This window comes from Chlamydotis macqueenii, chromosome 24 (assembly GCF_036417535.1).
Source record: "Chlamydotis macqueenii isolate bChlMac1 chromosome 24, bChlMac1.mat, whole genome shotgun sequence".
Taxonomy (NCBI): Eukaryota; Metazoa; Chordata; class Aves; order Otidiformes; family Otididae; genus Chlamydotis; species Chlamydotis macqueenii.
Window position 1 is genome coordinate 6,269,209 of NC_141579.1, and position 14,541 is coordinate 6,283,749.

At 54.5% G+C, this 14,541-nt stretch overlaps 2 protein-coding genes across 5 annotated transcripts; both read left to right on the forward strand.

Moving 5' to 3' along the window:
• Window positions 1-57: 57 nt before the first annotated feature.
• On the forward strand, window positions 58-7,028 carry MPZL3 (myelin protein zero like 3). 2 transcript variants are annotated; one of them, XM_086766103.1, is made up of 6 exons: window positions 58-410; window positions 1,152-1,318; window positions 2,289-2,499; window positions 2,826-2,991; window positions 3,845-3,908; window positions 5,833-7,028. In XM_086766103.1, exons 1-6 carry the CDS (start codon window positions 338-340, stop codon window positions 5,857-5,859), a joined length of 708 nt encoding a protein of 235 aa, XP_086622229.1. In that variant the 5' UTR covers window positions 58-337; the 3' UTR covers window positions 5,860-7,028. The 2 variants fall into 2 exon arrangements, with proteins under 2 accessions (XP_086622229.1, XP_086622230.1); XM_086766104.1 differs by having other exon boundaries at window positions 2,826-2,960.
• A 1,090-nt stretch (window positions 7,029-8,118) lies between these two features.
• JAML (junction adhesion molecule like) lies at window positions 8,119-14,245 on the forward strand. 3 transcript variants are annotated; one of them, XM_086766100.1, is made up of 8 exons: window positions 8,119-8,388; window positions 10,250-10,467; window positions 11,852-12,015; window positions 12,408-12,633; window positions 12,789-12,918; window positions 13,319-13,376; window positions 13,786-13,881; window positions 14,067-14,245. In XM_086766100.1, exons 2-8 carry the CDS (start codon window positions 10,386-10,388, stop codon window positions 14,226-14,228), a joined length of 918 nt encoding a protein of 305 aa, XP_086622226.1. In that variant the 5' UTR covers window positions 8,119-8,388; window positions 10,250-10,385; the 3' UTR covers window positions 14,229-14,245. The 3 variants fall into 3 exon arrangements, with proteins under 3 accessions (XP_086622226.1, XP_086622227.1, XP_086622228.1); XM_086766101.1 differs by having other exon boundaries at window positions 12,792-12,918; XM_086766102.1 differs by having other exon boundaries at window positions 10,419-10,467.
• Window positions 14,246-14,541: the final 296 nt, after the last annotated feature.

Below are 14,541 nucleotides of genomic sequence, written 5' to 3' on the forward strand. Positions count from 1 at the left end.
TACCAAAAAGCAGCCAGCTGGCTAGCCCACCCACGGGCCCCCCCGGGGTTTTTGGGGAGCCAGGCCGCTGGACGCCGGGAGGGCCGGGCCCGCTCCTCCCTGCGAGGGCAGAGACCCCGGGCCCCGCCGGGCCGGTGCCCCGCTCCCCGCGGCGCTGGGCGGGCCGGTGCCGCCGCTCCCGGGGGCGAGCAGCGCTGAGCGCCGGGGCCCGCGGCCGCCGCAGGGGCGAGGCGGCCCGTCGCCATGGCGACGCGGGGCGGCCATCTTGGGGCGGCCCCCGCCCTCACCTGCGCTCCCGCAGGTGAGCCGCCATGTTGCGGCTCTGAGCGCAGCCGGGATGCGGAGCGGCGAGGCGGCGGCGGCCGGCGGCGGCTTCCTTCTCCTTCGGCGCGGGGTCCTGCTGCTGCTCGGTAACCGGGGCGCTCCGGGCGCGGGGCTTCCTGCCTCCGGGGAGGGACTGGCCCGGCCCGGCCCGGCCCTGCTGGCGGCGAGGCCCGGCCGGGAGTCCCGCATGAGCAGCGGGGCGGCGGCTCCGGGAGCGGCGGCCGAGGGTGGTGCGCGGGGCGGTGGTGGGCTCGGAGCCGTTCGGGAGCGGGGGGGGCGGCCGGCTTGGCTGCGCGGTGCCCGCGGCGGGGCTGGGTGCGGCAGGCGAAGGGGCGGGGGGGCGAGCGGGCCTCCGCGGCTGGCAGCCCCCCTCTGCTCGCCCCCGGGACCCGCGGCCGAGGAGTCAGCCGCGGCAATCAGAGCAGAACTTCGTGCGGACTATCGCCGTGATAAACCTTCCTGAGGCAGGAGCAGGGGGGTTGGGAAAGCAGGGGTTCCTGCCGAGTGCTGGGCAGGCTGAGCTCGTCCCTGCCTGGGGCACCGCGGTTTAGCGGCTCTTTGTCTCTGTATCTAAATATCTGCAGGGTCTTGGTGGCGTTTTCCAGATAAATACTTTAAACTGGGGCTAGTTCCAGTCCCACAGAGATTAAGTTAGGGAAGTTGTGTGCTTTTCTTCAAGTTTCGTGATGGGGGAGGTAGTCACTACTGTGCTCCAGTCTTTGGACTGTGGTTGAGCTGCACGTGCATTGAGACCTTTGGGACATCATCGCTCTGTGCCTCACAGATAACAAGGATCTAATCCTTGTCTTTTGTACTTGCTCCATCAGGTGTCTGCAATGCTCTTTCACTGGAAATTAAAGCCAGTTCTAAAGTGCGAGCTTTCGTTGGTGAACAAGTATCGCTGAAGTGCTCGTTCAAATCCAGTTCTCCCATCACTGAAAGCTTGACGGTCGACTGGACGTACCGGCCCCTCACAGGCGGTCAGATGGAAACAGTAAGTGGAACAGGGAGTCTTTTCCTGGTGGAGACTAACCCGGCCTCTGTGCACGCTGAAAATCTGCTGATGGTTTTTCTGTTTGCCTTGCTGTGCTGCTTCATCGCTTGGGGATTTGGGACTCTCATTGTCGCCTTCTTTCCCAGGTGAAATTGCTTTAGAGTTCTTTGGGCCAAAAATATTCTATGCAAATGGATAATAGCACAGTGATGATAAAGTAGATAAACTTTGGGCTTTGACACAAGTGCTCGTTGTGTGCTGCAGCTACGTATAGATAAAGCGTTTGATTGGGGGCTTTCTTGAAGTCAGCTGTACCCCAGTAGCTCTGTCATGCAGTCTACTGTTGATGTATCTTGGACTGGCAAAAACATGTGTGCAAGGGCAGTCTGAAAACAGTGATGATGACAGCCTCTAGGGTTTATGGGCTGCTACTTGCTGTTTTGTTGGCAGCATTTTGGCATATAACCATAAATACGCAAGTCTGAAAAGCTCTCATTCAAGGTGGAAACAGAAAATGCACTTTTTTTTATGGATTGTCAGTGGCTTCTGCCGCCACTTGGAGCTCTTAGGAGTGTTCTTGTGTCTGGAACAGAAGGGTGCTGCTTGTGTGAAGTGAGGTGTTCTAAGTCTGTACTCAGGACAGCAAGAGCAAAAAGCTGAAGAACTGCAATGCTCTGACTTGCACGAGACAAGAAGCCTGCTCTGCTTCTCAACCAAAGGGAACAAGTTGGTCAGAATGGTGATGGTGACATCTGAGAGCTAGGACTGGTAGATGAAAGCACTGGAGATGTAACGGGATGGGACTGACCCAGAATTGTCAAACAGGAACTTGAAAATGTCTCCTGTACAAGAAGTATGCTTTCTGACTTCTAAATGTGTGTTCCTTTATGTTAGCAATCCACAAGTAGCTTACTTTGCTTTCTTAGTCGAGTGTTTTATTGGCGCAATTATTGTCTTTGCCTCCTTCTAGATTTTTCATTATCAGTCTGTTCCAACCCCGACAACGGTGGGAAAGTTCAAAGACAGGATATCCTGGGCTGGGGACGTGGCCAGGGGTGATGCTTCCATTGCTATCCAAAGCCCAGCGATGAGTGACAACGGGACATTCATCTGCAGCGTGAAGAATCCTCCAGACGTGTACCACAACATTCCCCAGACAACGCTGATCGTTACGGAGAGGGGTAAGCCTCCGTTTCATTAGTAACACTTAATTTCCTCGTCTGTCCTGCATGTGAGGCCTGCCCCAAATTTGCAGCTTAGACATGCTGGTAGAACTATGTCGTGACCTGCCTTCCTCTGTAGTTTTTTGCTTATAAAGCACCCTGCTGTGTTGGAAATGCGATAGGAATCCTACAGATCCAGTGACAAGCTGTTTCAAACCTGCCAGCTCTGTGCTTTCTGTGAAGAGGCTAGCAGTCTGCATCCTGGATTAACATTTGTCAGAGAGACTTAAGAAAGCCATGTTTTCCTCCTCATACAGCTGGGCTCCCCTTTGTCTCTCCTGCAGGCCTTTCCTTCCAGCTAACTTCAGCTGTGCTGCTGTCCATTTTGGTATTTCTCCCTTCTGCCATTGTGGTCGTTCTGCTGTTGGTAAGGATGGGAAGGAAATTTGGAGTGCTGAAGGAGAAAAAAAAGTCTGGCTGTAAGAAATCCTCCATTGAAGTGTCTGATGAGTAAGTCCTGGCTGGAGCCTAAAGCCTGTATTTCTACTTTGGCCTGTTGGCACAGGCCAAGGGGCTGGTTCTCCGCTGTCCTTCGTTGTGTAGCTCTCAGCCTCTGCAGTTCCGTCGCTGAAATCTACTTCTCCGTGAGAGTAAGTTCACCAGCGATCGGAAAGCTTTGGAAAACCCCCACGCTGGAGCATAAACGAAGTGCCGTACATCCCCTTTTCCGCCGTTCGTGCGAGACCATGGGAGTGAAGCAGTTTAGGGCTAGACAGTCTTTCACTTCTGTAATCGGATTCATTTCAGCCTAAATCAGCAAGATATTTTGCTTATGTGGGCTTTGTGCGTTGCATTTGGGTGTGAAGTATCCAGAACGACAAAACCAACCGCGTGGTGCTAACTGGTTCCCCCGTGATGGCCTAGCAGGGATGCCAGGTACTGAATGAGCATTGGAGAGCGAACTCCCCTCTGAACTAGAGAGGATTCCGTTCTGGGAAGGTCCAGAATGAGAACAGAGAGGAAACCCTGCCGCTGCTGGAGCGGCGTCTGTTTTTGCAGTGAATTCAGTACTGCAGTTTCCTGCAGAATGGATTTTTAATACACAGTTCTGATCAGTGGTGTCAGATTTGCCAGATAGCAACTCTTGTTGGATTCTTCCTGGCACTTACATGAAATGTCTGCCTTCAAAACAAAGGACCTTACATTCTTTATTCCTTTTGGTTTTGCTGTGTGGAGTCAAAAGCTTTTCGTCACAATGCAAAGCCTTCAACTCAGTGTGGTAGAACTAGATTTCACATCCACAGGAGATACTGGGATGTGTTTTGGGGGAAGAGTCCAGCCTGATCCTGTGCTTTCTCTGCAGGCCTGAACATGCAGGGACAGACAGCTGCTTGAGGAGACTCAAAGAGTGGTGTCTGAACTGTGTGGTAAGTGAAAGCTGGCGTGTTCACAAGTGGTTTTGTCGATGTGGTCCTCGGAGGAGGTGCTAAGAGCAGCAGGTAGAGCTTGGCATGACACCTCTGGATGTCAAAGCAGCGTCCCAGATGGCCAGGCTTCTGCTCCCTGGTGTTTCCCACATGGGCTGTAGGGCGTGAGAACTGCTGTCGTACTGCGTTACTGGTAGGGGAAGCTGTCTTGAGCCACCAAATTGATTTGTTCGTTTGACTTTATGGAAATCAAAGCTGACATTTTGAGAAGGAAATTGAGGATTTTAAGTGCTAGCTACCCTGCTGGGTAGTTTCTTTAAAGGCTCTGCAAAAGCAGTTTGGGGGTTGATGGTGCTGTGGTGGGGCGTGCAGGCAGTGGTGCTCAGTCCACTGTGTCTCGTGCAAAGAGGGCGGTATGCAGCCTTGCCTCTTTTTTGGAGATCTTCCTCCTTGCGCTGGTTTGGTCACAACGTAATTCTGCTAAACTCTTGGGGTTTGTTTGTTTCTGGCTTTTTGTTTGTTTTGTTTTGTTTTGTCACGTGGTGGTTGTCTTCTAATTCTGCTTGTTCGCTTGCTGTCCTGTGAGCAAGCTTTTGTTAGTCAGATGTGTTGTGCTGAAACTACTGAATGTGTTTGCCACCTGCTGTACTTGTTTTGTGAAATACGCTTTGAAGTTCCGTGTGGTGGCCTGAGCAGCCACAGCCACAAGCGTGGCGCGTTCCAGAGTAAGCTCACTAATATGCCTCATTTGAGAGCGTTTTTGTTTTTTCCCCTATATCCCACAGAGCGAGGTTAGCTCAGACGCACCTTTACATCTTTTATGCGCAGTCAGGGAGGATTTAAGTATGTGTTACTGGATTCACTGTTCTAATGCCAGTGAGTTAAAGTGTATTAAATGCACGAGCCTAACAACAGGTGTGTGCTGACGGTACCTACGTGTTATTAGAAACAGAATGAAAAAGGAGCCATTATGCCGGCTACGTATGAAATGTTTACAGTCCTACGTAAGGTATAGCAGTTACCACGCAGCAGTGGCAGGAACAAGAGTTTTGAGAGGTGCAGAAAGTGCCTTGCGTGGACGGGAGAGTCGCCGTGGGAGACGGAAAGGCTGGCTGTTGCAAGAGGCGTGCCGGGGAGCATGGAGGCGCCAGTGTTTCGCTGCAGGCGGGGAGATGGGAAGGGATGGAGCCGCAATTCAATGAGACAAGTGCTGTCAGACAGTTGGAGACTTATAAAATTGAAAAATGTCTTCTCATCCTTTGAGGGAAGGCAAATGAGTGCTGTCATCCTGCTGCTGTTATATTGAGTATTTTGTCCTCTGTTTGATACTCTGCTCTCTGATATCGAAATGCTCAGCTTACCAAGTCTCTGAACATCCTGTCTCACTCACTTCAATGATTCCACATTCTTGAGGTTTCTGTAACGTTACCAAAATACCGGTGCTTAATGTGTTACCAATTAATTAAAATTGCAGAGCCGGTGAAAATCTGTTTGGACTTAGAAAGGCTGGAAAGTTAGTGAGAGTTCCTTTATAGAGCTATTCTGTTTGAGTTTCTTTGACGCTGAGAGCTGCAGAGCTGGGTTGTGGTTGGTTGTAGCTGAAAAACAAGAACTTGTGCTGCTCTGGACCTTCTCTGTAGGGATTGGTGGTGCTTTTGAAGAAGATGGCTGTGTGCACTTTATGGTTCTTCTTTTGCTTGAGCATTAGCTGCTAATTCTCTTAAAACGCACCTCATGCGTTGGTTACACAGCAGCAATTAGTCTGTGTATCTGAGATAAGTCAGACGGATTCAGCTGCAAGCGCTGATAGGAGTGTAAGTCCTATGGCGTTTTGGAAAGCACTGAACCTCTTGTCAGAAGTGTAGCTCATTTGTTCGTATCTTCATACATAGCCTCAATTTCTCTCTCCATGCTCTCTCTTTAGGACACGGATGAGGAAGACGCGTACTGATGAAAGGCTTAATCTGCGGATAAAGAACAAAATCACAGCACTGAAAATCGTGGCTAGATAGGTACGAAGGCGGCTGGATCACCAGTGCAGATTGAAGGACCTGCTCTAATCTTGGTAGATTGGAAGAATAATGCCGATGGGAAATTTACTTTTATTCAAGCACAAAATAATGATTTTTGAAATCTTTCTAATTTATTGGAGGAAAAAAAAATAATCTCTTGACCTCACTTCTTGAGTGCCTACAGCAACCTCAGTGCCTGCAGCTGTCCAGCCTGTTTCCTACCAGCAGTCTGACGCCGCCGTGTTTCTTAGTTTACTTGCAAATGTGTTTCCTTTGTTATTGGTGACAGCCCTCCTTTTCTGCGCCCGTGAATGGGAATTGCCTGAAGCACGGCCGCTCCAGAGTGAATCAGCCGCATCAGCACTCCAAGGTGATCGTCACTGGGCACTGCAAACGTTTTCTGCTCCATTTTTTTTTTTTGGAATGTATTTGCTAAGGACTTAAACCAGTTTGATTAAGTTGGTATATGGCATCCTTTGTCTTGGAGGGAAGAGAACCTACTGCTTTTTAACTGCTTCTTGGTTTATCTGCCACTTACGGGATCACCATTTTGCTCCTGCTGTTTTCTGATTCTCTCTTTAAGTCGCCAACTGCACAGTAACGTTACCGTACATTGTTGAGAGACCTCTTTTCTTTTTTTTATTATTTGTCCAACAGCTGCGTTACTAGCTACATCTCCTACTTGAACAAGTGAAGCACAATTCACATAACACTTTTTTTTTTAAAATATCAGAAATGCAAATATAGGGACTCTGTGTCTGGGGAAACATAACCCTATCTACCTCAACCATTGACTCGAGCGGTGTCCAAAGGAACGCTCCGTGTTCAGAAGAACAGTCATGTTCCTCCTCTCTTCTGGGTCTTTTTTTGGGAAAACAGCTAAACGTGCGTCACTACTGCCTGGTAAGAGAGAGTCCTTTCTCTTTCACCGGCCTCGTCCCATAACGGATGGCAGAGAGCAGCAGAATTCCTGGCTGCTCGGTGCCTGAACAGCTGCTGTTCTCTGCCTCCTGTCTGCGTGCAGCGTTGGTCAGATAGTCTCCCTTCACATGTGTGCTAGAAGTTTACTGTTGACTTTGTGCCGTTACCAATAAATTGCTTTGTTTCATTCTGGGCTGTGGATTTCTTTATTTGGCTAAACATAGTTGAACTCATAAAACTGCCCTCCTGAGTTGTTGCTTAGCTATGGAAGTTGTCCTGTGATGATGGCAGAAGGTGTTCAGATGTAACCCAAAAGGGAGCGCGTACCAAGTGCCCCTTCAGCGGCTCTGTGATGGCTGCTGGTTACAGATACGTTGAAGTTCCCGACTGCAAAGCAGGCTAGCTGTAGATCTGTGTCTCCAGATAAAGAAATACATTTTTCTCCTGCCTAATAATATTTGAAAAGATTGTGCTTCCTGATGGCGCAATGTCTCTCCCAACCAAACTTTCCTGAGAAAGGATGTTGGTGGGATATGCGGCCTAGAGGAAGTGGCTTTGTTGTTCCACTTTCAGCAGTAATGCATCACTGGGGTTCTTTGTGGAAATGAATTACTGTTTTCTGCAAAACGTTTGCCTTCAACTGCAACCCCCTTGCAAGCACCGGGCCAGATCCTGGGTCAGTCTCTGGTACAACGCTAAATCGCCACGTGGAAGCTAGTAGTATGCTGGGTTGTGAAGGGTGTTGAGCAGGAATGAGACTTAACTTTCTCTTCCTTTGCTAGTTATGTGGAAGTTGCTCTGTACCATTAAACCACCGATACTGGAGTAGAGAATAGCGATCGCTGTGGTACTCTGAAAGTGTATTTTCATCCTTCCTCTTCCTCTCAAGTGACAGGAGCGGGGAGGGGGCAGCGCCGGCTGAGAGCGGTCCATGCCGTGTATCTTGCGTGTGTTTCAAAAGGGAGAAGCCGTTAGATGCCTGCTAGCCTGCGGCCCCTGACGGCACCAGCAGTAAGGCTCAGCACAGTCACTCGGTGTCGCTTGCTGCTGCTACCCCATCACGACAAGGTCCCGTCTGCAGGAGTCCTGGCTCTTCACCCAGCTCTCACCCCCGAAACAGGCCAGGAGGGGGCACAGGCTGCAAAAGGGTCGTTTGCCAAGAATCTCTCTGATCTTGAGTTCTCGCGTAAAGACTGGTGGGATCAGGCGGCAGCGATGGCAGGACTGGAAGCGAGCCACATCTTGTGTCTGGGAAGTGTCTTCTCCTTGCGAAGCTGCACACCCATCAGCCGCTCTCAGGCATACGCATCGCTAGTTCTCCTCTCCCCGTAACAGCCCCTTCTGCACTCTGATTTGTCAGCACCTCAGTCTAGCTCTTCACTTCCTCTTGCAAGCTGAAAGTGACCACCAAACCGAACCTGAAATAAGAGACTCGAAACCAAAGGTTGGTGAGACAGACAAAGGTCTTGCACGCACAACATCAAGGCAATTTAGCCACCGATTCTTTCAGATACTCCAGATTAGTCACTTCGTCCAAGCCACACTAGGTGAGTATTTTTTGCCATGATATTTACTTTTTGTTTGTTTTGTTTTGCCATAATATTTACTCTTTTTGGTTTTTTTTCTGAAAAAACTAGGGAAACGTAGGAGGATTCAGATACCGTGTGCAATGGTGGGAAAATGTGAAGCTGTACGGTACCTCTGGGGTTTTTTTCCAATCTGTTTAGTGAAGGCAATTATCCCGCAGAAGGATTTGGAAATGTCAGCACCGTGATGTACCCAACAGCCCGGGTGAGTGGGTGCTGCCTTCAGCTGGCTGCACACGCAGCACCCTTGGTGCATGTCGCAGAGGGAGACCCTGCAAACGTGTTCCCAGACAGGACTGGAATTTATTCTGAGAAATAGGGTAGCAAGTCCAGGAAGGATTTGGTGGCAAATAAGGACCAGAGCCTGAGTAGCTCAGCTACAGAGAAGTTCAGGAGTTCTGAGCGTAGACATCCCGGTGCACAGGCTTCTGTGCGCTAAAAACATTATTTTTTGGGTCTGGCACGCGGGTGGTCCTGGGAGGGTGTAGCTCTGCTTGAGTTCTGGGGCTTTTGGCAGTACGGCTGGGAAGCAGGGTGCTTGCTCTGCGATGTGCTGCACCAGCTGAGAGCTTGGAGAGCTGCGCGTGAGTTTTGCTGTGTTTGTAGGTCGCGTGTATGCGAGAGCGGGCTGCACAGCAAACTGTGTCACGGCAGAGCTGCAAGCAGCACAAACCACACAGCCCCCCACTCCACCTCCACAAACCCCAGCCCCCAAAACAGGTCATGTTTTTTGAAAGGCAGATTTGAGAGAGTTCTAGAAGGCTTGTTGCCACTTCTCAGGATTTTTGTTTGTGGAAAGGGGAGGGCGATGAAGTGCAGAGGTGATTTTACCTTGTTGACTGCGAGCAAGAATGCTGTGCACTGACTGGAAAGCCGTAGCGATGGCTTCTCAGCCTAGGACAGACCCGTGGGTCCTCCAGCAGCTAATTCTGGGCCTGTAATCCCAGCCTGAGCCTGTCTCAGGCTGTTTCTGAGCTTCCTTTGCTGAGAAAAAAATGCATTTGGAAAGAAAAAGGACTTAGCAAACGTGTCTGGCCATGTAAAGAGATGGAAGCTTTCTCAGAGGCTGAGCAGTGGCAGGGAGGAGGCCTTCCCCCCGGTGCGTGCACGGAGCCGGCACGTCCCCTCTCAGCTCCCCGCTGCCCTTCGCACGCGGCGTGATTGTCGCCATCGGTTCTGCAGGGAGTGCCAAGGATGTAGGCGCTGCCCCAGGAAACCTGGCGTCCTAGGACCACGGACCTGTCGCTGTGGCTTTCTGCTACACAGCGCGGACGAGAACCGTGGATCTCCGAGAGCGACAGGAATAACGACAGATGTTTACCTTCCGTGTTTACTCTAACTCCTGGCCGTTTCTTGGGGAGAAATACCGGGGACCTTTTTCCCTTCCAAGCCTTACTGAAGCTGGTCTAGAGATCCCCTGACGGCTTTATTTTGAGATGTGCAGCAGGTCAAGCCGAATACAGTGCCCAAACTTGGCACTGTCTGAACAGACCCTGAGCTTCCAGCAGAAGTTCTCACCACGTGCGGCACCCTGGAGCAAAGGGGGTTATTTCTGGAGTACAGGGTCTGTGTTTTTTGGACCAAACTTCTCTGACTATGTAGTAGAAAAAAGGTCCCGTTGCTTTCTGAGCAGAGTTAACATCTATGAACTTCTCCGTTCAGATGCTAGAGACTCAGCCCCCAAACCACCGGAAAGATTCATTACTTAGGGGAAAATGCAAAGGCTGAGCCCTTTCCCCCGCTCTCTTTCTCTTCCTTCCCAGAGCTCAGAGCAGTCTCTAAGCAGAGCCGTATCTGACATCTGTGCTTCACTGAGTTTCAGGTCCCAGCTGGGACAGCGGCTGACTTGCGAGGTGGCAGAGATCGCGTCCCTCTCCGAAGAACCGAAGGCAGTCTGGCTGTGACCTTGGGGTTCCGTTGGATTGGAAGTTGTTGGTGTCCTGCCTCGGGGGAAACAGATGCATGTGTGTCACCTCTGCTGTTCTTTCCAGAATAAGATGAAGGCGTTGCTGAGCCTGACTCTGGTGCTGACATGGCTGGGTAAGCTGTAAGTCATTCTGACGGCTTTATTCACCTTGCCTGCTTTCCCCTCTACCTTGGCTGAAAGACCCATCGGTTCCTCTCTTCCTGCGGTGAGAACCCCTTGGGGTTTCGCTGGCAGCAGTAAGCGGGCTGCTGGGCACCAGTAACTCCTCCGGTCTCAGGGTGCTGCACATTCCCTTCCCGCAGAGCTCACAGATATATATATAGGCTTCAGATTGCAGTGGCGTGCCTGGATGGAGTCCTGCTCTTGCTCTGCCAGGCTCCAAGGCTTTGAAAGAAGTAGAACTGCTTCGCCCAGCCTAAGTACAGGGAAAGGTTTCCAAGGTATTGATTTTGGCTCTGCTCGAGGCAACTGGCTCCCTTGGTCCTTTCCGCTGGCAAATATTTGTCATTTCCAGCTCCACAGCTGGTCAAGACCAGAAGAAACCCGTTCGGGAAGCGGTAGCACTTTGCAATTACTATGTACAGGGCATCAGACAAGCCCTCGGTGCTTTGCCAGCGCCCAGCCCTCGGTGGCTTGTGGAGAGGCTGAGCGGAGCGGCTGAGACGCCAGAGAAGTCTACCTGTCTGAGCAGCTCCCTGCTGACTCAGCTCACGTAGCGCTAGACGAACAAGCGCCGGAGCCTCGGCCGCTCTCCCTGCTCGGCGCTGCCCGTGCCGATGCTGGGGCACGCAAGGTTTCTCTTGATGAGCTCCAGTGGCATCTTCTGCCCTGCTTGGTTCCCCTTCCTGCCACATGCTTTGTGGCCCACCGTTTCGGCAGCTGCTGTGTGCTGGTTATGTCAGCTCTGTGCTCTTTGATGTTCCTCTGTTTTGTTTTCTTTTGGTTGGTTTTTTTTTTTCTTCCCCCACTGCCTGCCTTCTTTAGAAACCCTGGGCAGTAGTTATGTGGTCAGACAAGTCCAAGCCCAGGTCGGGACCGGTGAGCAAGGGGTAAGGAAGCCAAACGGGCAGGTTGTGAAAGAGGAACTGAAACGCGCGTGCAGCCGTCGAATTGCCCCTGGCCTGCTGTAGATGAGAGCGGCGCTGGCTCTCCCAGCCGGTGACTCACGGGAACAGCCCGCAGGAGCTGCAGCCTTTGGCTTGGAGGCGCAGAGGGCTGGGGTTGCGCTGCCCCACTTCGCTTCTGCGCGGCTTGTTTAGCGAGCGCAGCAGCCCTGGGTCTGGCGGCTGGGAGGATGTGCTGCCCTGCATCCCCGGCACGCCAAAAGCAGGGGGCAGGGAGAGGCTTTGCCTGCGCGGGGAGCACAGCTTCCCTGTTGCGCTCCGGACCGGTCAGTGCCGTTAGCCCCAGGCCTTTCTGGAGAGGAGATTATGGGGACAGGCAGGCTGCATCTGGCCGTCCTCCCTGGGCTCATCCTGCTGTCCTTGTCCCTGGCAGAGCGAGGCAGCGGGTCGGCTGGCTGGGTGTCCACGGAGCCTCAGCTTCGAGCCAGCGCTGGGGACTCTGTCCTGCTGCAGTGCCTCTTCCTAGACCCGGCGGCCAAGGGCTGGACGATGGCCAAAGTGGACTGGCTGCGCGTGGCGGGAGCTGGCACGGAGGAGGTGGGTCGGGACCAGGGGGTGGGCGGTGGAGCGGGGCACGGGGGTAGGTGGCAGGGGAGGGTGGGCGAGGCGGCCTTGCTGCTCTCCGGGGGCCGCGGGGAAGAGCCCGTCTGCCTGGCCCAGGCCGTAGGAGGAGGAAGATTCCCCTGGATGGCATTGGGGCACCCCTGCCGCTCCCCGTGGCCCCACACCGCAGGAGAACCGCAGAGCTGGGTGCTGCCTGACGGGGCTTTCCCAGAGAGCGTGGGAGTTAGCTGGGCTCCCGTGTGCGGCGAGCACTCCGCTCTCTCCAGGGAGACAGCGCAGATCAGAGGGCTCTAGAGTGGGAAGGCGCTCGGGGCAGCGCCTTTCTGCTGGGCTCCCTTCACCCAGTGCTGTCTGTGTCCTGGCAGGAGGAGACGGTGTTTTATTACTACAGCAACCATAGCGTCCCTGTGGGCCGTTTCCGGGACCGGGCGCGGTGGCAAGGGGACACCTCCCGCTGGGATGGCTCTATCCAGCTGCGGGACGTGCAGCTGAACGACAGCGGCACGTACGTGTGCGAGATCCGGCTGCTCCAGTGCAGCAGCATCTTCAAGAACCGCACGGTGCTGCAGGTCAGCGCGACGGGACGGAGAGGTACGTGCTCTGTGATGCTCCCCTCCCCTGTCGCCCTCTTTGGCCCCACGCAGAGGGGCCGCAGCGGCTGCGGGGGGCTCTCAGGCCTGCCAGCACGGTTCTGCAGGAGGGCTGGGGTCCCTGTGCCTACCATCCCCGCCTTGGTGTCTCCCCAGCAGGACGAGGAGCGGCAGGCGCCCAGGATGCTGCGGCCCCGGGAGGTGCTGATTTTTATCTCGTGACTGTGGGCTGTGGCTGCGTGGCCGCTGTGCTGGCTTTCCTGGCTGGACTCAGCCTGAGGAAGAGGTACCAAGGCGAACTCTGGGTTCACGGGGCTGAGCAAAGCATCTTGTTGCAGCCTTGCTGTGCTGTTCTCCCTGGCCAAGCACCGTCCCTGCCCAAGCAGGGCTGGAGCTGCGGGATCCAGAGGGTTCATCATCCCGGGGGATCCAGAGGGTTCATCATCCTGGGCAATGGCACTGCGCACAGCGGGGCCCAGAGTCCTTCTGCCCTCCAGAGTCACATGGCCCTGGCCGGTTACCCGTTGGCTCCCAAACCTCCTGGGCTCCCGGCATGCCAGCAGCAAGGATGGCCTGGCTCGGGTGTGTGCAAAGGGATCCCGGTGTCCCAGGGGAGGCAGGGCAGGGACAGGAGGATTAGGAGATGCTTCTTGCTGGAGATGACACCACCATCACCTTCCCGCTAGGTCTGCGGCCAACACGGCCCTGGAGAGGACTGGAAACGGCGACAAGAACAGAGCAGAGGTGAGAGCTGAGGCTGAGCTGAGTGGAGGGGAGTGTGTGCCTGCCCTGCCCCGGGACCCCGCCACGAGCCCCGGGAACCGGGGAGAGGGAGAAGGGGAGGGATGGGGCGCGCCAACCTGCAGGGCAGGTGCGAGGCTGAAGCCACGCTTATCCTCACGCAGGATGGTTGCCGTCTCGTCACTAGCTAAGGTCGTGTGTCCATGGGACACGGAAGGATCACTGCCGTGGCGGGTATGGGCACAGGGTTGAGGAGGCCGAAGGAAGGGATCCCCCACTGCCCAAGCACGAGGTGCTGTTTGCTGGCCGGCCACGGCCGCGGCTCTCAGTGCTGGCCCTGTGACTGCCATCAGGCGGCTCTCGTGTCTTTGGGGACCGCTCCGTTCCAAGCGTCCTGATCTCCCCCTCGTAGGAAGCGCTTTACTCCTCGATTCCTGGAGCCGAGGTGCCCAAGACCGAACAGGGTGCAGGGAAGAAGAGGAGAGCCGAGGAGACCTACATAACCATGGTGAGGAGGCGAGCAGCTGCCCCAGCCTGCGGCAGGCGTGGGCAGGGCTGGGGCTGTAGGGCTGGTGTGACCCCCTACATCACTGGCCCCCCCCACGCTCCCCACGCCAGACAGCAGCATCCCTTGCCTCCTGCCCGCTCCAAACGGGGCGGCGAGACTCAGACCCTGTCCCTTGCTCCTTGCAGCACCCCTCTCCCTTCCGGGAGAACGGCGTCTACGTGGAGCTGGCCAAGAGGGTGATCCCAGCGGAGTGGATGGAAGGCGGGAGACAGGGTGATGGACAGCTTGAGGAACCCTGCAGCAGAGCAGAGGCAGCACCTCCCGGGGCTCCAGAGCAGGAGAAATAGGATGCAAGCCCCTTAGCCAGCAGGTGCGTGCGAGACATCTGCGTTCCTTCGGGCAGGCCAGCGTCCTGCTGCGGTCAGCCCTTCCTCTCCGAAGCGGTGCCGCTTCGCTGTGCGCTCCGTGCCAGAGCCGCTGCTGGGGCGCGTCCCACCCCGGCTCTCTGCCCGGGGACCAGGGAGGACGCGTCTCCGGGTCTCTGGAGGGGGGCACAGCCTTCATCCCCGTCCGTGCGGCTCCAGGTCCCGAGATCACGATCTCCCAGGAGAGCCTCGCAGGGGGAGAGGCAGCGGGAGCCGCGCAGATGTGCCAATAGTA